The 16,699-nt window shown below is 37.0% G+C and overlaps 1 protein-coding gene across 2 annotated transcripts; it reads left to right on the forward strand.

The window, feature by feature from the left end:
* The first annotated feature begins 4,436 nt into the window (after positions 1-4,436).
* On the forward strand, positions 4,437-6,303 carry MBD-like (methyl-CpG-binding domain protein 2). Of its 2 annotated transcripts, XM_018450074.1 has the most exons (5): positions 4,437-4,680; positions 4,869-5,010; positions 5,319-5,372; positions 5,751-5,996; positions 6,136-6,303. In XM_018450074.1, exons 1-5 carry the CDS (start codon positions 4,556-4,558, stop codon positions 6,232-6,234), a joined length of 666 nt encoding a protein of 221 aa, XP_018305576.1. In that variant the 5' UTR covers positions 4,437-4,555; the 3' UTR covers positions 6,235-6,303. The 2 variants fall into 2 exon arrangements, with proteins under 2 accessions (XP_018305576.1, XP_018305585.1); XM_018450083.1 differs by lacking the exon at positions 5,319-5,372.
* The last annotated feature ends 10,396 nt before the right edge of the window (positions 6,304-16,699 follow it).

The following is a 16,699-nucleotide window of genomic DNA, read 5'->3' on the forward strand; positions in this document are numbered from 1 at the left end:
TATAAATTGTGGGGATATATAAATATATATAAAGATTGCAGCACTTAGCTGTATAAAATTGTATAGAGCCTGTAATCGTAAGTAGGATGGAGCGAATGGAATGTGAGAGAAAGAGAGATACCCTGCGTCTGTATTTAACGTGGGAGGCGATAATGAAATCGCTTGTGTAATATGTTACTAATGTAATATAGAATCTTTATAATTATAATTAGGTCCTTTTGCATGTGATCGTGATGGAAATGAAGTGAAAAATTAAACGCATTTCGTCGGGTTAGGTCGTTTTCTTGCAATAATACTGCAACGACGAGAAACGAACACCATGGCGAAATACCAGAATACGTACTGAATGCTGATATAGTGTTGTAGACTTGTCAAAGTAGGGATGTATGTTGTGTCGCAGAATTATACATAATATATATTGAGCACATATGTAGACAAGAATGTTTACGTCATGTAGCGGAGAAACTGTAGGGCTATGAAAAACCGATAAGTATCGATTACGCTAACAGTGTTGGACGTACGCGATGCTGCGTTCGTTCGGTATCGAAGCCAGCGATGTGATCTTTGACATTTCTACCACCGACAAGAGGAATAATTTGTACTTATTACACTTTCAGTTTTAAATACAGTTCTTTTTTGTAATTATATGGCACTGTTACGTCTGCCGTTAAGACTTTATTGTAATTGAGATTTTATAAAACGTGTCGAGGGAGAAGGACGGTGATAAAATAAAGAAAAAGAAAGGGGGCGAAAGATACTTTTCGATCTTTTGCAGTAATTATAAAACTGGCTTTCATACGCCTATTACGAGCGGTATCGAATACAAATAGAAAACTCTACAAGTTGCGCGCCGAACGCGCACCGGATACTTGATACAATGTACATTGTTTGCGAGTCTTGACTGCCATAATAGGCATATACATACTACGCACACGCATATACGCGTAAACAAACACGAGCGAGCGGACCACGTTCGTGGGCGGATTTTGCAGAATATTCGATAAAGTATTTTTGTGACTATTCGTGAGACCCTAGGCTTAACCATCGAGCAAAACCGGTCGAGCGTGATCGACCACGCGCGCGTCTGCATCGACGACTGCAGAAACGGGACGATATGTAAAATGAGGCGAAACACTTGAATTCTTACACCGCCCCTTCGGTGCAGATTACAAAGCCGGAGGTGCGTGCATCTGGACTTTTAGGGTACTAGCTAGCGCATTATTATTCGGAGGCCGTATGGTGAAAGCGGGTGATGCGTAATGGAGATTTATATTTTGTTACAGGAAGGCACATACATACACACACACACGTTGACATCCGCTGTGATCGTCCAAAATTCAACGCCACGATATTATAACTGCCGCGATAAGAACTTTGCAACTGTAAACGTGGTTAGCATTCACCGGTTGAGCTGCGACATACCAACCGGATTGAACGGATTCTCGAATTTTGGACAATCACAGCCCCCGTTCGTATAGACCAATAGAAACAACGATACCTCAAGAAGACTCAATAGTTAATTATCTCTAACTCATTGACTTGTACAGAATCGATATTCTTTTACAGTTGAATAACACACGCACCGTGAAAAAGAAAGCATTACGCGAGACAAAAAAAAAGATCGCATAGCCGCGATAATGATTGTACCCTCTGCCTCTCCCCCATTTCCTCCCCTTTCCTACCCCCATCCAGAACCGTTAATACGTTGAATTGCGTCTCCGTGCTCGCATTTTGCACTCCGCGAAAGCGTACCGAAAGCCGCCGTGAGAAAGAACATACGTTCGTAATAAACGGAAGACAGGCAGCGTTAATCTTTTTCCAAGCACCGTTCAAGTTGTTCCTATAGCTACGCGAAAATTGTTTCTTTCGGCAATTAAATCCTCTATATCTATATACAAGAGTTCACGTCATTGCTCTCGTCGACCTGTTCTCCCGATCCTCCTGATATTTTTTACTCAAATTATTCCGGAAATAGAAGGTTCAGTAAAGATATCGAAAGCACTTTAATCTGCGATTCTGAGATTTTCATTGTATATTCAATGTTTAAGATAGTAATCTTCTGATTTCCATGCAATCTTTATTAGGCAAATTTCCACTAATATCTTTAAATGTTTAATATAAATATCAAAGCAAAAGTATATTAGAATCTAAAGATATTCGTCAACTGGAAACTCTTATAGAAATTTAATACTGGATGATAGTGATTAATTTATTTTGAATGTTAAAAGCACTGAGTAACAGTGCAAAATAAATAGAAATAAAATATAGTAGATAATGTTTATAGGGGAGTCTAACAATAAGAATAAATCTAATCCAAATAAAGCGAAATGTAAGCTTTGTGAATGTTGGTGCGTAAAATAAATATTCCCTAATCGATACAAAATAAAAATGATGACATTAATGTTATAATTTTGCACTGAATAATGTAATTGTTATATTACACCATGTTGTATTATATTTATATTGTTGCGTGCGAAATTGTAACATTGATTTAGTACGTTACTTTTAGTTGTCGAATGAATCATAATGCGATAAATATAAAAGTTGCAGCCAATTGGAATCCACTTACCAAACAAAATTAAAGTAAACTTTACTTTAACTTTCTTTCGTAAGAATTGATTGTAAATTGTATTTATCACGTTATATTATAAATATTAAATTTACGTAACAACATTCGTGAAGACTTACATAGAAATTTTATTTATATCAAAATTTCAAAATAGGGGAGAGTGGTCTAAATCGGACCTATTTGAGGTTTTTGCTCTTTATAAGGCATAAATAAAGTCCGATCGTAAAATCGAAGATGCCATTGGAAAGATCATTTAATTCTCTTCATTTTTGCCATTTTGACGTATCTCTCACTGTATTAAACTATAATGGAAAATATAAAAACTCTTTTACCGGTCCGATTTGGAACCGATGGTTCCAAATCGGACCATCCGCTGGTTCAGATCGAAAACTTCTATTTTTATGGATTTTTAGATAGAATTTTAAAATATTTTAATGTATTTTTCTTTGTATTGAGTAAAAACGAGCAATTTGACAGTCAAAGATAAAAAAATTTTTCGGAAAAAGAAATTACTGACTGTTTATATTATTAGAATTGAAATCAATAAAACTCAACTAATCTGAGTCTGATGTGACTCATGATATTTTACTAATTTAATTGCTTGGACTAGATCTGGTCAGCTGATCACCAGTACTACAAGTTATTCACCAGGCCTATAAGTTATTCACTGTACTGTCCGATTTAGACACGGGTCTTTTCGAACTTTGGAACAAATTTTACAATAAACCGCAAAAGTGATCACAAAATGCTTGATATTTTTTAATTCTACACTCTTTAATTATCTTAAATCAATTACTTTTCAAATTTTTAACACCTTTTAAATAACGATTTACAAGGATTTTCTTTTTTAAAAAAATTTTCACGATGGCTGAAAATACATATTTGCGTCTATTTTATGAATGTTATGACAGAGAACTGTCAAAACTGCTATCATATGTTCGATGTCTTATTATAAGGACTTTACATTATAAATAGTACGCAAATCTGCTTTAACCGTATTCATTTAAATTAAAAAGATCCTATTTGGAACACGATCCGATTTAGACCACTCCCCCCTAAATCATTTTTAATATTAAATTGGATTTTTTAGGAAAGATTTTGTGCAAGATTATAATAAATAATATAAGATGATATGATCTTGAGAAAATAATTTAGATTCGAGAATATTTCTAAAATAGAATTAGCTCTCTCTCTTTTGAAAACAAATTATTTTAACATTTATTAGATTTATTAATTCACCTATTGACTGATAAAAACTTCAGTAAAAAATCGATATTGAAGAATATACAGTAGATATTATATTTAGAACGAGTTCATATAATTAAATAATTAAAAAGAACTGTTTGAAAAAAACCATCAATTTTATTTAATAATTTTATTAAAGTTATTAGTATTCAAAATTTTATCTCGCTTTTCATCGATTCATAGGGAAATTTCGTTTTACTAGACACGTTTAATGAACGCGTAGAACAATACAAAACGGAATGCACGTGCAGCCTGTTATGCACGTGCATTTTGTGTACTAGAAGGTGCTGCACTCTGCGGGCTAGTCGTTGAACTGCGTACTGTCGACGCATGCTGCGACGCTTAAATATGGCCGATACTTCGAGCGATGGGAAATTGGCCCCGCGCAACACGAGAATCAGCCAAACCACTTTTGCCCCATCAAGTGACGCCGCGCTCGGCCAGCTTCGGCGCTGAGCGAACGAAACAGCGATATGCAGCCGCAGCGATAGCACTGAAATACTTCGGCCAATTTCGACCAACTTCGGCTCGCTCAGCGTCGAAGCTGGCGAAGCTGGCCGATCGCGACGTCACTTGGTGGGGCAAAAGTGGAGGGGCTGATTCTCTGTGTTGCGCGGGGCCAACCGCCAATTTCCCATCACTAGCCGATAGTGAAGCCACGGGACAATTACAGAGTATCTGTGGCCGTGACATTTTCGAAAGATAATTGTGTGTGCGGTGTAAAGACAGAAACTCGTAACGATGAACATGTCCGTGGAGAAGAAGAAATACGCCTCGGCGTTGCCAATCAATTGGCCCGCGAGAGAAGAACCGAGGAAGAGTCAGAATCAGTTGGCATCCACGGGGAAGGTTGATTATTATTACAAGTAGGTTGAATGAATTCTCGAAAGAAAAACTTGTTCGATTTTACGAGGGAACGGGACGTGTGGATTCTCGAAGAGAGCTTTGAGATCGAAAGCAATTTTCAAAGACAGACACGTAGTTTCTCGAATGCCAAAGGTGATAACCTCGATGGTAGGCTATTCTCTGTACTAACGATGCGGTTTTTTTTTAGCCGTGGAGTCAGGAACGACGCGTCGTTGGTGCCACCGATTAGACAAACGGCGTCGATTTTTAAACAACCGGTAACGATCTACAAGACGCAGGAAGGGAAAGTGAAAGATATCAAACATGGCACTCAGGAAAAACCAAAACAGGTTAGTTTACGTAGCGATTACAGCTGATTGTATGTATACGCTAATTGGACTGTCAAACAGTTTGATGTGTCAATGAGTTAAATTCTTTTTACTGTATTCCGTCTATTCACACATATGATATCTAGTAGTTGCACACTTTTAATCTATAAATATGTTCACGGATTATTGTCTCATATTATTTGTCTTAGAGATCTTTCTAACCCTGTACCATGCCTGCGAGATACACTTTGTCTGCTTACACCCATTCACTTGTACTGCTCTTCGTTAGCTATCCTTGTAAATTCACAACTGTCAAATCGTTGCTTTAGGAAGGAGCCGATAAAACTGATGGCAAGTATGGCTCCCAAGATAAGCCTAAGCAGGTAACTCTGAACAATGCAATCATGAAATTGTCTCAATAATTTTTTACCTTTTCTGTTATATTTTCAATAGCAAATGTGATTAACTACTAAATTTTAATAATAACATTGAAAACCAATCTTTTTAATATTTAAAAACAATTGGAGAAGAGTATCTTATAGTTTCGCCATCTTGATTTAAATAGGATTCTAAGTTAATTGGTGATGGTTGGTGGTGGTACTTAAAGAAACATTTATATACTTATAAGTTAAAAACAATGATTCAATTTAATGCAATTTTCTTGTAATGAAACATTTTGTAGCTTGTATTATTTTCTTAGTAGAATAGTATGTGATGAGTAAAATGATCAATAGATGTTAATTAAAATTTTAATCTTCCAGCTTTTCTGGGAAAAACGTTTGGAAGGACTACGAGCATGTGATCCTGATGGTTATGAATTTGATGCAATGGATTTGCCAAAGAATTTGAAACCAGTAGGACCATATATCACAGAAGAAACATTGCTCCAAAGCGTGGCGACTGCATTACACGTATCTACTCAGCCAGTCACGGGACAAACGGGATCAAAGACGGCTTTAGAGAAGAATCCCGGGGTATTTCTTAATCCTGATCAACCACTTGTACAGGTAGAATCGATAGCCGAACGTCTTAATTGGCATTAATCATGCATGATAAAATAATATCAAAACAATTAACATCAATTATATAGATTTTAATATTTAGTTTATATTGTTAGTTAATTAATTATAATTATTCTATTTTAAGGCTGTCTCGATAGCGGATGAAGATATAAGGAGACAAGAAGACAGAGTGGCTGTCGCGAGAAAAAAGTTACAAGATGCCCTACGTGGTCTTCAAACCTAAATTATATAGAGATTTTGCATATTATCACTTGCTCATCTTTTAGTTTTAAGTTCGTTATAAATTATACCATACCACTTTTTGTAATAAATGTTTTTTATAAAAAAAAAAGAGAAAATGGATATTTAACTAAGATGGAAAAATCTGAGGGAATATTTAAGAGGATCCTAAAATTATCTGTTTTAACGACGGAATGCAATTCACGCATAGATTTAAAAATCCTTTTCCACAATTAAAATATATAAATAATAATGCAAACCAGTTATATGTCGAAAACGAAAAAAATTTAAGAAGTTTAGATCTTTACCTGTTTTTATTATTAATCCAAAGTTATCAACTTGTGCCAATATTTGCTTCATAAAAATTCTACAGTATATTTGTACAAAATAGGAACGGTTTGAACTGTCGATTACATAAATGTTGAATTCTTAGAATTAAGCTTAGACATCTAATCTATGAAAGATTAATGCCTTAAAAGATTTGTGTATGTGTGCGTGCGACATTGATGTAGTGAAGCGTCGATATTACGTAAATCGTATGTGTGTAAATTGGTAAAACAGTGATTCCATCGGAATTCAGTCTTTAGAATCGACTTAAAATATGATAATGATTGATCATCTTGAAATATTTCGAAACGGAATAAAATCAATATTGCATTCGGTGAGTTAGTTCCCATTATAATTTGAAAATAATTCGATTCGTAACGCTTTAAATAGCTTGGATTGTCTAATATTTCCTGTGATATGCAGGAAATCGATTAAGCTGACGATGTACTTAGAGAATAATAAATTTTTCAGATTCGGTTTCGGCAGATGGCAAAAATGCTATATTAGGTTCGGAAATCGGATATTAAATTATCATATAGATTACTAGAAATTAATATTTAAGAAAACTATATTGATCACTGTATTTAATTCAATGGATACAGATTTTTTCGAGCAACGCGATGTGCTTAATCTATAATCGATACTATTCATACATTGGACTCGAGAATCGAATCAGTAAAATGTCCATATTAATTATGTAAATTGCTGCGCTTAGTTTGGCCTGAGAAAGGCCGTGCGGGAATTGACCGATCTTGAAATATCATCTTGAAATTCGAGCATGGTCGTCGCAGAAATAGCCTGCATACTTCAATAAAATATTTCACCAAGATGTCAATAACGTAGGACAGAAAAGCGACAGAAAATTGGAAAAGAATTGTTCAAAAATGGTTTTGGAATTTGATTATGCTATACAAGATTTATTATAATATCTATGGAAATACGCTTTGTTAGTTTAGGCTAACTTTGTTAGTTTAAATAGCTTTTTAGGCTTAAATAGCTTTAGAGAATTTATTAAAATTTTCTAAGATATTCTCATTACAATAGAACCTTTGTAATGTGAAATTTAGATTATTTCTTTTTGGGTCTGTTAGTTTAGTCATGTATGAAGAATGAAAACATTATTTCATTTTATTTTTATTTGCTTTGTCATTCTGGGACGATTTATGGTAGAAGAACAACAAAAAAGGGAAGAATTAACCAGGATATTCTTAGTACAATATTCTTGGCATTTCTGTACATTGTGCAGGCAAAGACCCTACGACATCCTGTGGTGCAAAAAATATCAGTAAAAGATCCTTTTAAAATCTAATGGGTCAATTCTAAGCAGAATCGTAAGACTCGTAACGTGTTTTCGTAAAACTTGTATAAGAACTTATGATTAATATTCTAATTTTATGCGTATGTATCGTAAGACGTACGATTATTCGTAAATATCTACAATTTCTTATAAATTTTATGGCTGGTAAGAAGCTGTCATTAAAAATATTGTATAAAGGTATAAGCACTTAAAAATTCTTGCAAGTCTTACAGGAATATGTTACGAGCCTTACGATTCTACTTAGAATTTAAGCATTAAACGAAAAGTTTAACCGATAGTTAAGCCGAGGAATTATTTTTTAAAAGTAGGAATTGTCATTTATATATATAGAATGACTCTCAAAACTTTCCGAAGATTTTGTTCCATACGAATGCTATTTTCTAATCGCGTCGCATTAAGTACCATGTTACTAAAACTAGCGTTCGAGGCGTGCATTGTGCCGAATGCAGTTGTGTATCGAATGCTGTCCCAAGGCCCTCTGGGAATCGGTACGTGCCCAGGGCCCCGCACAAAAGAATGCTCAGGCAGGTATACAGGCAAGCGTCGGTTTTCAGGTAAGCATAAGCGGGGTACCAGGTGGTAACCTCTTTTTTTTTCTCCTCTTGCTTGCCTCCGCCCCTCTGCCTACCCAGCACCTCTTCTCTACCTTCGACCAACAGCTGTTTCCCTCTGCGGCAAGGGTCGCTCTCCCTTATTGTCAACCAGACGAACAGCCGTTTTCGCCCCACCGTGCACGAAGGCACATGTCCTAGTTTAAATCATTATAACTCGTCGAATACACACACATGCATATGACTCGACCGACGATCCATCCGGTCTAATCGGCGGTATCGTGAGTACCGGCAACGATCGCCGCATACATTCGTCGACAACGGGAATTCAACGTCGAGTCGAATACCGACTGCATCACGAGCCTGCAGCCCGAGTCTGCATCCCGAGCGATCAATAGCGTATCGCGTGTTCTTTGCAATAATTTATGTACAGAGACGACATCCGGTCCGAGAAAACGCCAAGAGAAGACAGCAATGGGGGTGTGGTGTATTCCCCAAAGATGTTTAAAAACATCTCTCGAGTGAAATCGTAATTTCTTAAGTATAATAATTGCGGATTAGTTTGTACTTTTAGTTTTGTTTACACTGGGAAAAAAATTTTTGGTATTTGTTATTATAATTATGATTATAATTGCATAATATTAGTAATAATAACTATATATAGTTTTATCAATAAATATATAAGCTGGCAATCGAAAATGATTATAATTATAGTTATTATTATTAATAATATAGCAATAATAATCATAATTATAATGTGTAATATAATAGTTACAAATTTTTTTCTCTCACAGTGTGAGTTTCCTGGCAGCATTATTACTCATATCTCTCCTTTTGATTGTACATCTTCATTTTGCGTCTTGTTCCATTGCTATTAAATTTTTCTTTATATTATACAACAATAAAGTCATTATTCAGAACAATAATAAAAAAATGCGAGCAAGACGCTGTACATCGTGCGTTGAATTTCAAAAAGAGATCTTTGTGTCTTAAATTATTAAAATTTAATTATTTCAGACATAAAGATCCCTTTTTGAAATATTAGCGCACGGTTCCCTCTTGTATTTTCTTATTATTGTTTTTAATTATAGGAAATCTTAATCATATTTTGTTTAAATTATTATTAGTATCAAACAATTCGGATAATTATAGTTGACTGACATGGCGCGCATTTGTGTCCGTTATCACTCGTTAGTCACTCGTTTCTGTAAAAAATTTCATCAATTCTTTATAAATACGCACACTTCGTTAGAACGCCGCTTGGGATATAAAAAATACAATTTAATTATATATATATATATATACATATAATATGTGTATGCATAATGAACTTTGCGCATGTGAATATAAATGCGAATATCGTGCGACGAATGTGGAATTGAAATCGCCACGGGACACATCCCGAAATAATCTCACCGCCCACGTCCCGCATATACGTGTGCATAATTCAAGCAAATTTTTGCATTGCGATTGACCGTCGTGCTTTAATGTCAAACACGATGTCGGTAATATTACGCTCAGTTATGCAGCATTTAATTCCGCGTCTCATACGCGCGATTATCTCTCTCTCGGAGCACTCGATAGATTTTTTAACGTGCGCTTAATTCAACCGTCGATCTATGCAGCGCAGCGGTGGCGGCCGGCGGCGTTGCATCGCGTGTAAAGACCTTATCTGGAGCACCATCGAAGATTACATCCTCCGCTGTCTTGGACGTAATATAGCCGACGTATAAATAGACGCTTCTCTACGGCGCGTTATCGATCTTTCGCGCAAGCAGTATATTCGACCATCGGAAGTTGACCGACTTGACTATACTATTTGTATTGGGGTTACTGGCCGCAAAGTATTTCGGATTTATCTCCGCGAGGACGGAGAGACGACGCGATTTTAATGTCTCGATTGACAATCGCCCGGCGAAAGTCGGCGACGAGTAGGAAAACGACGAACGTTTCGTCGAGGACCTCGAAAAGGAGGCGTTGGTCCATCCAACGTTTCGCACGGAAGAACAGCTGGGGGACCTTCGACTCCCAACAACTATACGTAATCGACATCGACAGACTTTCTCTCTCACGGACTTCACAGAGAGGAGAGGAGAACAAGCGTGCCTATAACCGATCGTGCTCTTTTCATTTTCATCGATGCGGAGGAGAACACACCTCTATCTCGCGTTTCCGTTTTTAACATATCCACCGTCCCAGCACAAAGAGCATAATAATTACGTAAACTATAAAAGAGACCCATTGTGCAGGATGGGAAAAGAAAATGTATTTTTAGTTTCTCTCGGATCTAAAAACTTTCGTCGATCGCTTGAACGTGTGACGAGTCTTTCTCGTCGTAACACGCGATATAACGATATTATGCGCAAATTATGCGCATCTCTTTGAAATGATCTCACTGACGCGTTTGTGAATTACATAATATTTTTTTTTTTTACGACTGTGCTTGCGCACCGAACAACGGGAATAACTAGTTCCATTTACGAATATCAAGCGAACGATCAATTTTAATGTCTTTTGATAATTGTTAGTTGAAATTTTTGAGTTTTCGTTCGCATCTGCGCGAGAAGACATGCGGGCATAGCCGATAGATTTCTCCTAGCTTGACTACGGTTTCCGTTTGCTCACTGCATTGTCCGTTTTCATGGAAAAAAAGAACTGTCTGTCGGTGTAAAATGTATGGAACAACCTAAAAAGCGAACTTCCCTTGGGCACTTCTCTGCTGGAGCAGTTTCTCTTTTGTACAATTGTGTGCTCAGTCATTTTGCAGACTTTACAGATCGTGAAGTTTCTAGAACGATTTTTCGATAACTACGATTATAATAAGCTCGCGATAAGATAAATTGATTCAGATTGGTTTTCCTATCTATGCGACAACACGAATGAGTGCGATAGAGTGAAATATATAATAATAAAGATGAATCAGAAAAAAAGGCAGGTGTACGATGGATAAGAAATATTTATAGACGTCCAATCGGATATTCTTAAATATCGCCCATAAATATTAACCATACAATATATTAATATCCATATCATAGTCTGTATTATATATATATATACAGGGTGTTTCAAAATTTGTGACTCAAAATACTATAACAGTTTTCGAAAAATTGAATAAAAAAGTTACTTGTAAATTTTTATTTTATTTTATTTTAATCAATAGTTTCTAAGATATAAGGGTTTAAATCTGGCCAATTACGGACTGCGTTTAGATAGTCACCTGTAAATATTAGTGAGTACACTGAAGTGCGCGTTCATCAACGCTTACACTGAAAAAAAGATTGGCTGCTGCAGTAAATTAGATGGTAAAATATGGCATAGCATTTTTAATTGGTTGCAGCAGCCAATTTTTGGTTGCGTTAGCCTATCTGCAATGTCAGTATAGAATTTCGATAGACTAACACAACCAAAAATTGACTGCTGCAACCAATTAAAAATGCTATGCCATATTTTACCATCTAATTTCCTGCACCAGCCAATCTTTTTTTTCAGTGTACTAATACTATCGCACGCGCGACTCATGTACGCAGATCTAAATTATCTACGTAGTCTATAACTAGCTATATATTTAAATCTTTATCATCTAAAAAATTACTACTTAAAATAAAAATTTACAAATAACTTTTTTACTTAATTTTCGAAGAACTTTCTTGCTGTAGTATTTTGAAATGCGAATTTAAAAACACCCCGTATAATACTGTTATGATAGAATAATAATACGTTGTAATAAAATAATAAATTCTGGCTTTATTTTATTGTTTCTGGAAAAATCTATGTAGAAGACATAGAACACATCAGCCTGTGTAGAATGTGGTATCTGTGAAAGCTGCGGTTCAAGAAAGAGAAAATTCTTTTCCGGCTTTCAGGCCAAAGTTTACAAAAGACTTGTATTGTCGTTCAACAATACAGCCACAGGAGATCCGACAAAGTTGTATTCTCGTAAAATCGAGAAAAGACAGTGAGGAATCTTTCGTTTTCGGACCTTGGTCGCATTTAGAGTTGGATGGAAGTAAATCTTGCATCGGAACTCTAAAACGTTTCCGTTGTATCCTCAGCATGCATTCTTTAACGGACATTGCGATTTTTACGTATTCGAGAGCTTGCATTTTGCATAAACTCTTACGACAACAAAATAGAGTTTGGATTTATTATTCAAATCGTTTTCTCAGCTGTAAAGGATCTTAGCGCAGTTATAGTCTCCGTGTACATACATACGTCTTATTTGCGTTCGAGATGAAACGACTCGACTAAGCTCGCGCGTAGAGTTTAAGCGTACTTCGCGGGGAACTCTAATAAGTGACAAGTGTTGTGTCTGCGGTAAGAAAATGAAATTCCGCGAATGGACCTGATGCGCGGGGGTATATTTAGAAAGGCGTTGTACGCTTTATCCGCACTATCATCGCTTAACTGTGCTATTTGTGTGCGTTTTCGCCGTTGTGCAATGGACTTTACAGTCCGCCACCGTTGTGGTCTCGGTAGTCATAGGGATATCTCTGTCTTCTGCGTGCGCGAACGTGGGCCTCCGCCAGCAAGATTTTGTGGATAACCAGACATCGAATAGCCGATCGATATCCGCACATTGCGCGATAATTCGACGTTAGTAGTTCTCTCGAAATTGTCTCGAGGGAAAGAGGGATTAGCATTTAGGCACTTGACTCGTAGAAACTTTGTGTAATTATTTATTAATTGACAGAATTGTCATAAATTCCTTATCCTAAAATTCCATAACTTTTCTCTGATTTCCAGACAAAATTTCATCATTTTCTCTAACTTTCAATAATATTTTGAATTCTTTTTGTATTTTTGTTCAGATTTAAAAATCGCCAAATATTTTATTAACATAGCAATGTAAATTATTAATGTTTCTGACACTGTTTGCATTTAATTGTTAAGTTGGCAGTAATCCAAAACTGCGTATGTGTGATGTACGCATGTTTAAAGCCAAGAATTTTAATTTTCCAGAAAATTCCGTGACTTTTTTCTGGTTTCGCTGATCTTTCAATTTCTCTGACATTTCCCTAATTTTGTGGACATCACTTTTATGATAATCCTGATTTATAAAAAATTTCAGCATATATATTTCTCGATATAATGAAATATTATTTCAATTTTATTTGATCATTGATAATGGTTTGTATAATAACGAATAAATATTAGATTAGATTAGAACTTTTTCTACAGTTCTCCACGATCGTTGTCGAGACGCTTAGCCTTTGCCTTCGACGCCGCGGTCGTCGTCGTCATCGTCGCCGACTCAGAGGCTAGCAATGCGGTTCTTCGGTGTTACTGCACCCCGGCGATCGAAATCGAAAGAAATATCCTCTTCGCCGTGCCTCTTCGAGCAAAGTACCATCGCTTCGTACCTTATATACGCGCGTGCACGTATGTACACGCGGTGCGTCTATCCGCGTGTACATCGGCGAGGACGAGGCGGCGCACCACGGGAGTCGCCGGGTTTCGCCAAAGCAACGACAATGATCGCAACGTGGAAGGCAACCGGTTGCACTCCGTAAAAATGCGACGACCGACGCGGAACATCGAAGAGAGAAGTCGGTTTAATGCATCGGTTGGAGCGACCAGAAAACGGATGTGAGCGACGCGACGCGTTCTTTCGGCGTCGAGGCTATAGGACCGGCCGTATCCCTCGTTGCTGTCTGGGTTGGTCTCTGAGATGGTCCCATGGGAGACCTATCTTGTATCCTATATAGAAGTAACCAGAAGAAACTCCGAAATTTCTAGTCGTTTCTACCTTTTGTCAAATTCTTCGCTGTAACGTTTGATTCGTGCGTGTGTGTGTGTATGTGTATTAACTGTGTTGCTGTCGCCTTGCTATTTGCTTTATATTTTTTCTTTTGTTTCTTATTTTTCAAATTTTAAACATTGTTTAAATCTAATTTACAAATGCATGCAATAAAAAATTATTATATATAATAATATAATAATATAATATAAAAATATAATATATTTAATATGTATAATAACAATTTTATTGCATACAGTCATAAATTGGATTTAAACAATTAAACAGTTAAAAATTAAAAAGAGAGATAAGAGAACAAATATTTTGATTAAAATAATTACGTTGGAATCTCAAGCTCGATAAGCAATGCTGCAAAAAGTTTTGACATTCTAATAATCAGTTTGAGCATTCTATATAATTATTTCGATGGTCCAAATAAAGTTACTTTCAGATCTAAAGATAAATTTTTAAATAGTTTAGCAAAACCTCTTTTCCATGTAATGTTCATATAGGAATATTTGTTCTTCCTTTCTGTCCAGGAATATGCTTACGTAATATTAAAACATTTATACACATGACTTTGGTGATTTTCATAAATTGCTTTTTCATAAATTCAATCGAAGATTGAATTGAGTTTATGGATTAAATTTTTCGGTGCTACAAGCGCGACAAGACGCGCGGAAGCTTTTTTTTTTTTTTTTAAATAAAATTAATCCTCAGATCTCTCGGTCGGCGAAGATTAGCGATCACATTCGTTATCCTGAATTAATTGGCGTGATGATTAGTGACCGAGCATAACGTGTTTGCGCGAATAATCCATCCTGCCACGTACGATCGCGTCTCATCGCTCCGCGGCGAGGAAAGAAGCGACTGTATAGAGGCGGCAGTTTGTAAAATCATACGTACGATAACACCGAGGTATTTACGAGCGAGTCGAGAGCACGAGCAGTCGGCAGGTGCTTGTAGCAAAAGGTGGTTGGTTGTCTCGAGACAGCCTTGAAGGGAGAGAAAGAGAGATCGGCGGCGATGTGCACGGGTCGTTGCTTTCGGCATGCGATGAGAAACAAAATTAGTCGCTCGCACCTTCGAGCGAATTCATCGTCAGGTAGATCTCGCTGGTCGCCGAATCGCCCGAATCTCGTCTCGCTCTCTCGCGCGAAATGGGAAAAACCGTCTCCCTTCTTGTCCGAATTACGCGATTACGTCAAACGACAAAGCGTTCACCGTGCTCTTTAACGAGCACGCTATCCCGATACGTAGAAAACAATGAGTCGCGGGTATATTCGTGAATCGTTGGCGGGCGCCCGTCGTCCCGTCTGTCCTCGAGAATGGAGGACACGGGGACCGATCTGGTATGGGGCCTCCGGACTAAAAATCGAGCAATCTCGAGCCGAGAGTGCTCGGTCGGAGAGAGGACGAAGGGTCGTCGGCAGAGAACAATGGATCACGTTTGCGCTTCGGTTCAAGGTCCGCGCGAACGAGCGAACGAGCGAGCTCGTGGCCGCGTCTAGATCGGTTTAGAGAGACGGAATCCTCTTTTCACTCTTACTTAACGAAACCGCTAGTCGGGCAGGTGGTCGGGCCCGGTACGTGATTCGTGAATTAGGGGGAAGGAGGGGGGAAGCGCCGATTATATTGGACCGACGAGCATTCGCTCGGCCTTGTTCACGTCGGCGCGAATCGGACATGTCGTGCGGCGTAGTGCCGCTGGCTCATCACCCGATAAATTCCGATTACTCATAGTTACACATCCCGCGTATCGATTATCGTCCATCTTTGGAAGAGATGCGCAACGTAACACAGACACATTAATAATATCTGTCACGGATATTTTACAGAAATACGGAACAGCACGAACACGTGCACACAAAGTGAATGAAAATTTAGGTAGAGAACGAAAATTCCTTTTAGAGAGACCTCCCAAGCAGAACAATAAGTCACGATTCTTTGTAGAAATCTAATGCCGGCCAACTTATTACTGAAAGATAGTAATTAATTACTTATTTGAAATACTAAAAGCACTGAACAATATAGCTTTTAATACTTAAAATAAGTAATTAAATAATTAATTATTTGTCTTCCAGTATTGGCCAGTATTAATTTTCTAGGCATAATTTTCAAGGCATAACGTCAAGATAACGTTAAAATGAGCTAATTAAAAAGTGACTTTAAGGCCCGGTTTTTTATTTTCTCATTAACTTGTAATTAAGTTTAATTTGATAATAATGTAAAAATTCAAAAATTGCATTTTTATAGTTACGCTTCATCATGAAACTGATGGTTTTGTGGAGAGTAACTTTCAAAGTTACCACTACAAGACCATCAGTTTAGTGATTAATCATAGCTAGAAAAACAATTTTTACATCATCATCAAGTTAAGTGAAGCTAAGCTCTAAACAAGTTAACGAGTACATAAAAAACTGGGCTTTAATAGTCACTTTGGAGCTATTTTAACATCATTCACACGTCATGATGATTTATGTTCCGCTTCGGCTATATATCGTATACGAGACGTTGCCAAATTTAGGATCGACGA

The sequence above is a fragment of the Mycetomoellerius zeteki genome, unplaced genomic scaffold, assembly GCF_001594055.1.
Source record: "Mycetomoellerius zeteki isolate Tzet28-1 unplaced genomic scaffold, Tzet1.0 scaffold106, whole genome shotgun sequence".
Taxonomy (NCBI): domain Eukaryota; kingdom Metazoa; phylum Arthropoda; class Insecta; order Hymenoptera; family Formicidae; genus Mycetomoellerius; species Mycetomoellerius zeteki.

Excerpts from the sequence above, each read along its gene's own strand:
- MBD-like (XM_018450074.1), top strand. The coding sequence starts at position 4,556 with ATGAACATGTCCGTGGAGAAGAAGAAATACGCCTCGGCGTTGCCAATC. Across the intron at positions 5,011-5,318 it reads CTCAGGAAAAACCAAAACAG|GAAGGAGCCGATAAAACTGA; the intron begins GTTAGTTTACGT and ends TCGTTGCTTTAG. Across the intron at positions 5,997-6,135 it reads CTGATCAACCACTTGTACAG|GCTGTCTCGATAGCGGATGA; the intron begins GTAGAATCGATA and ends TTCTATTTTAAG.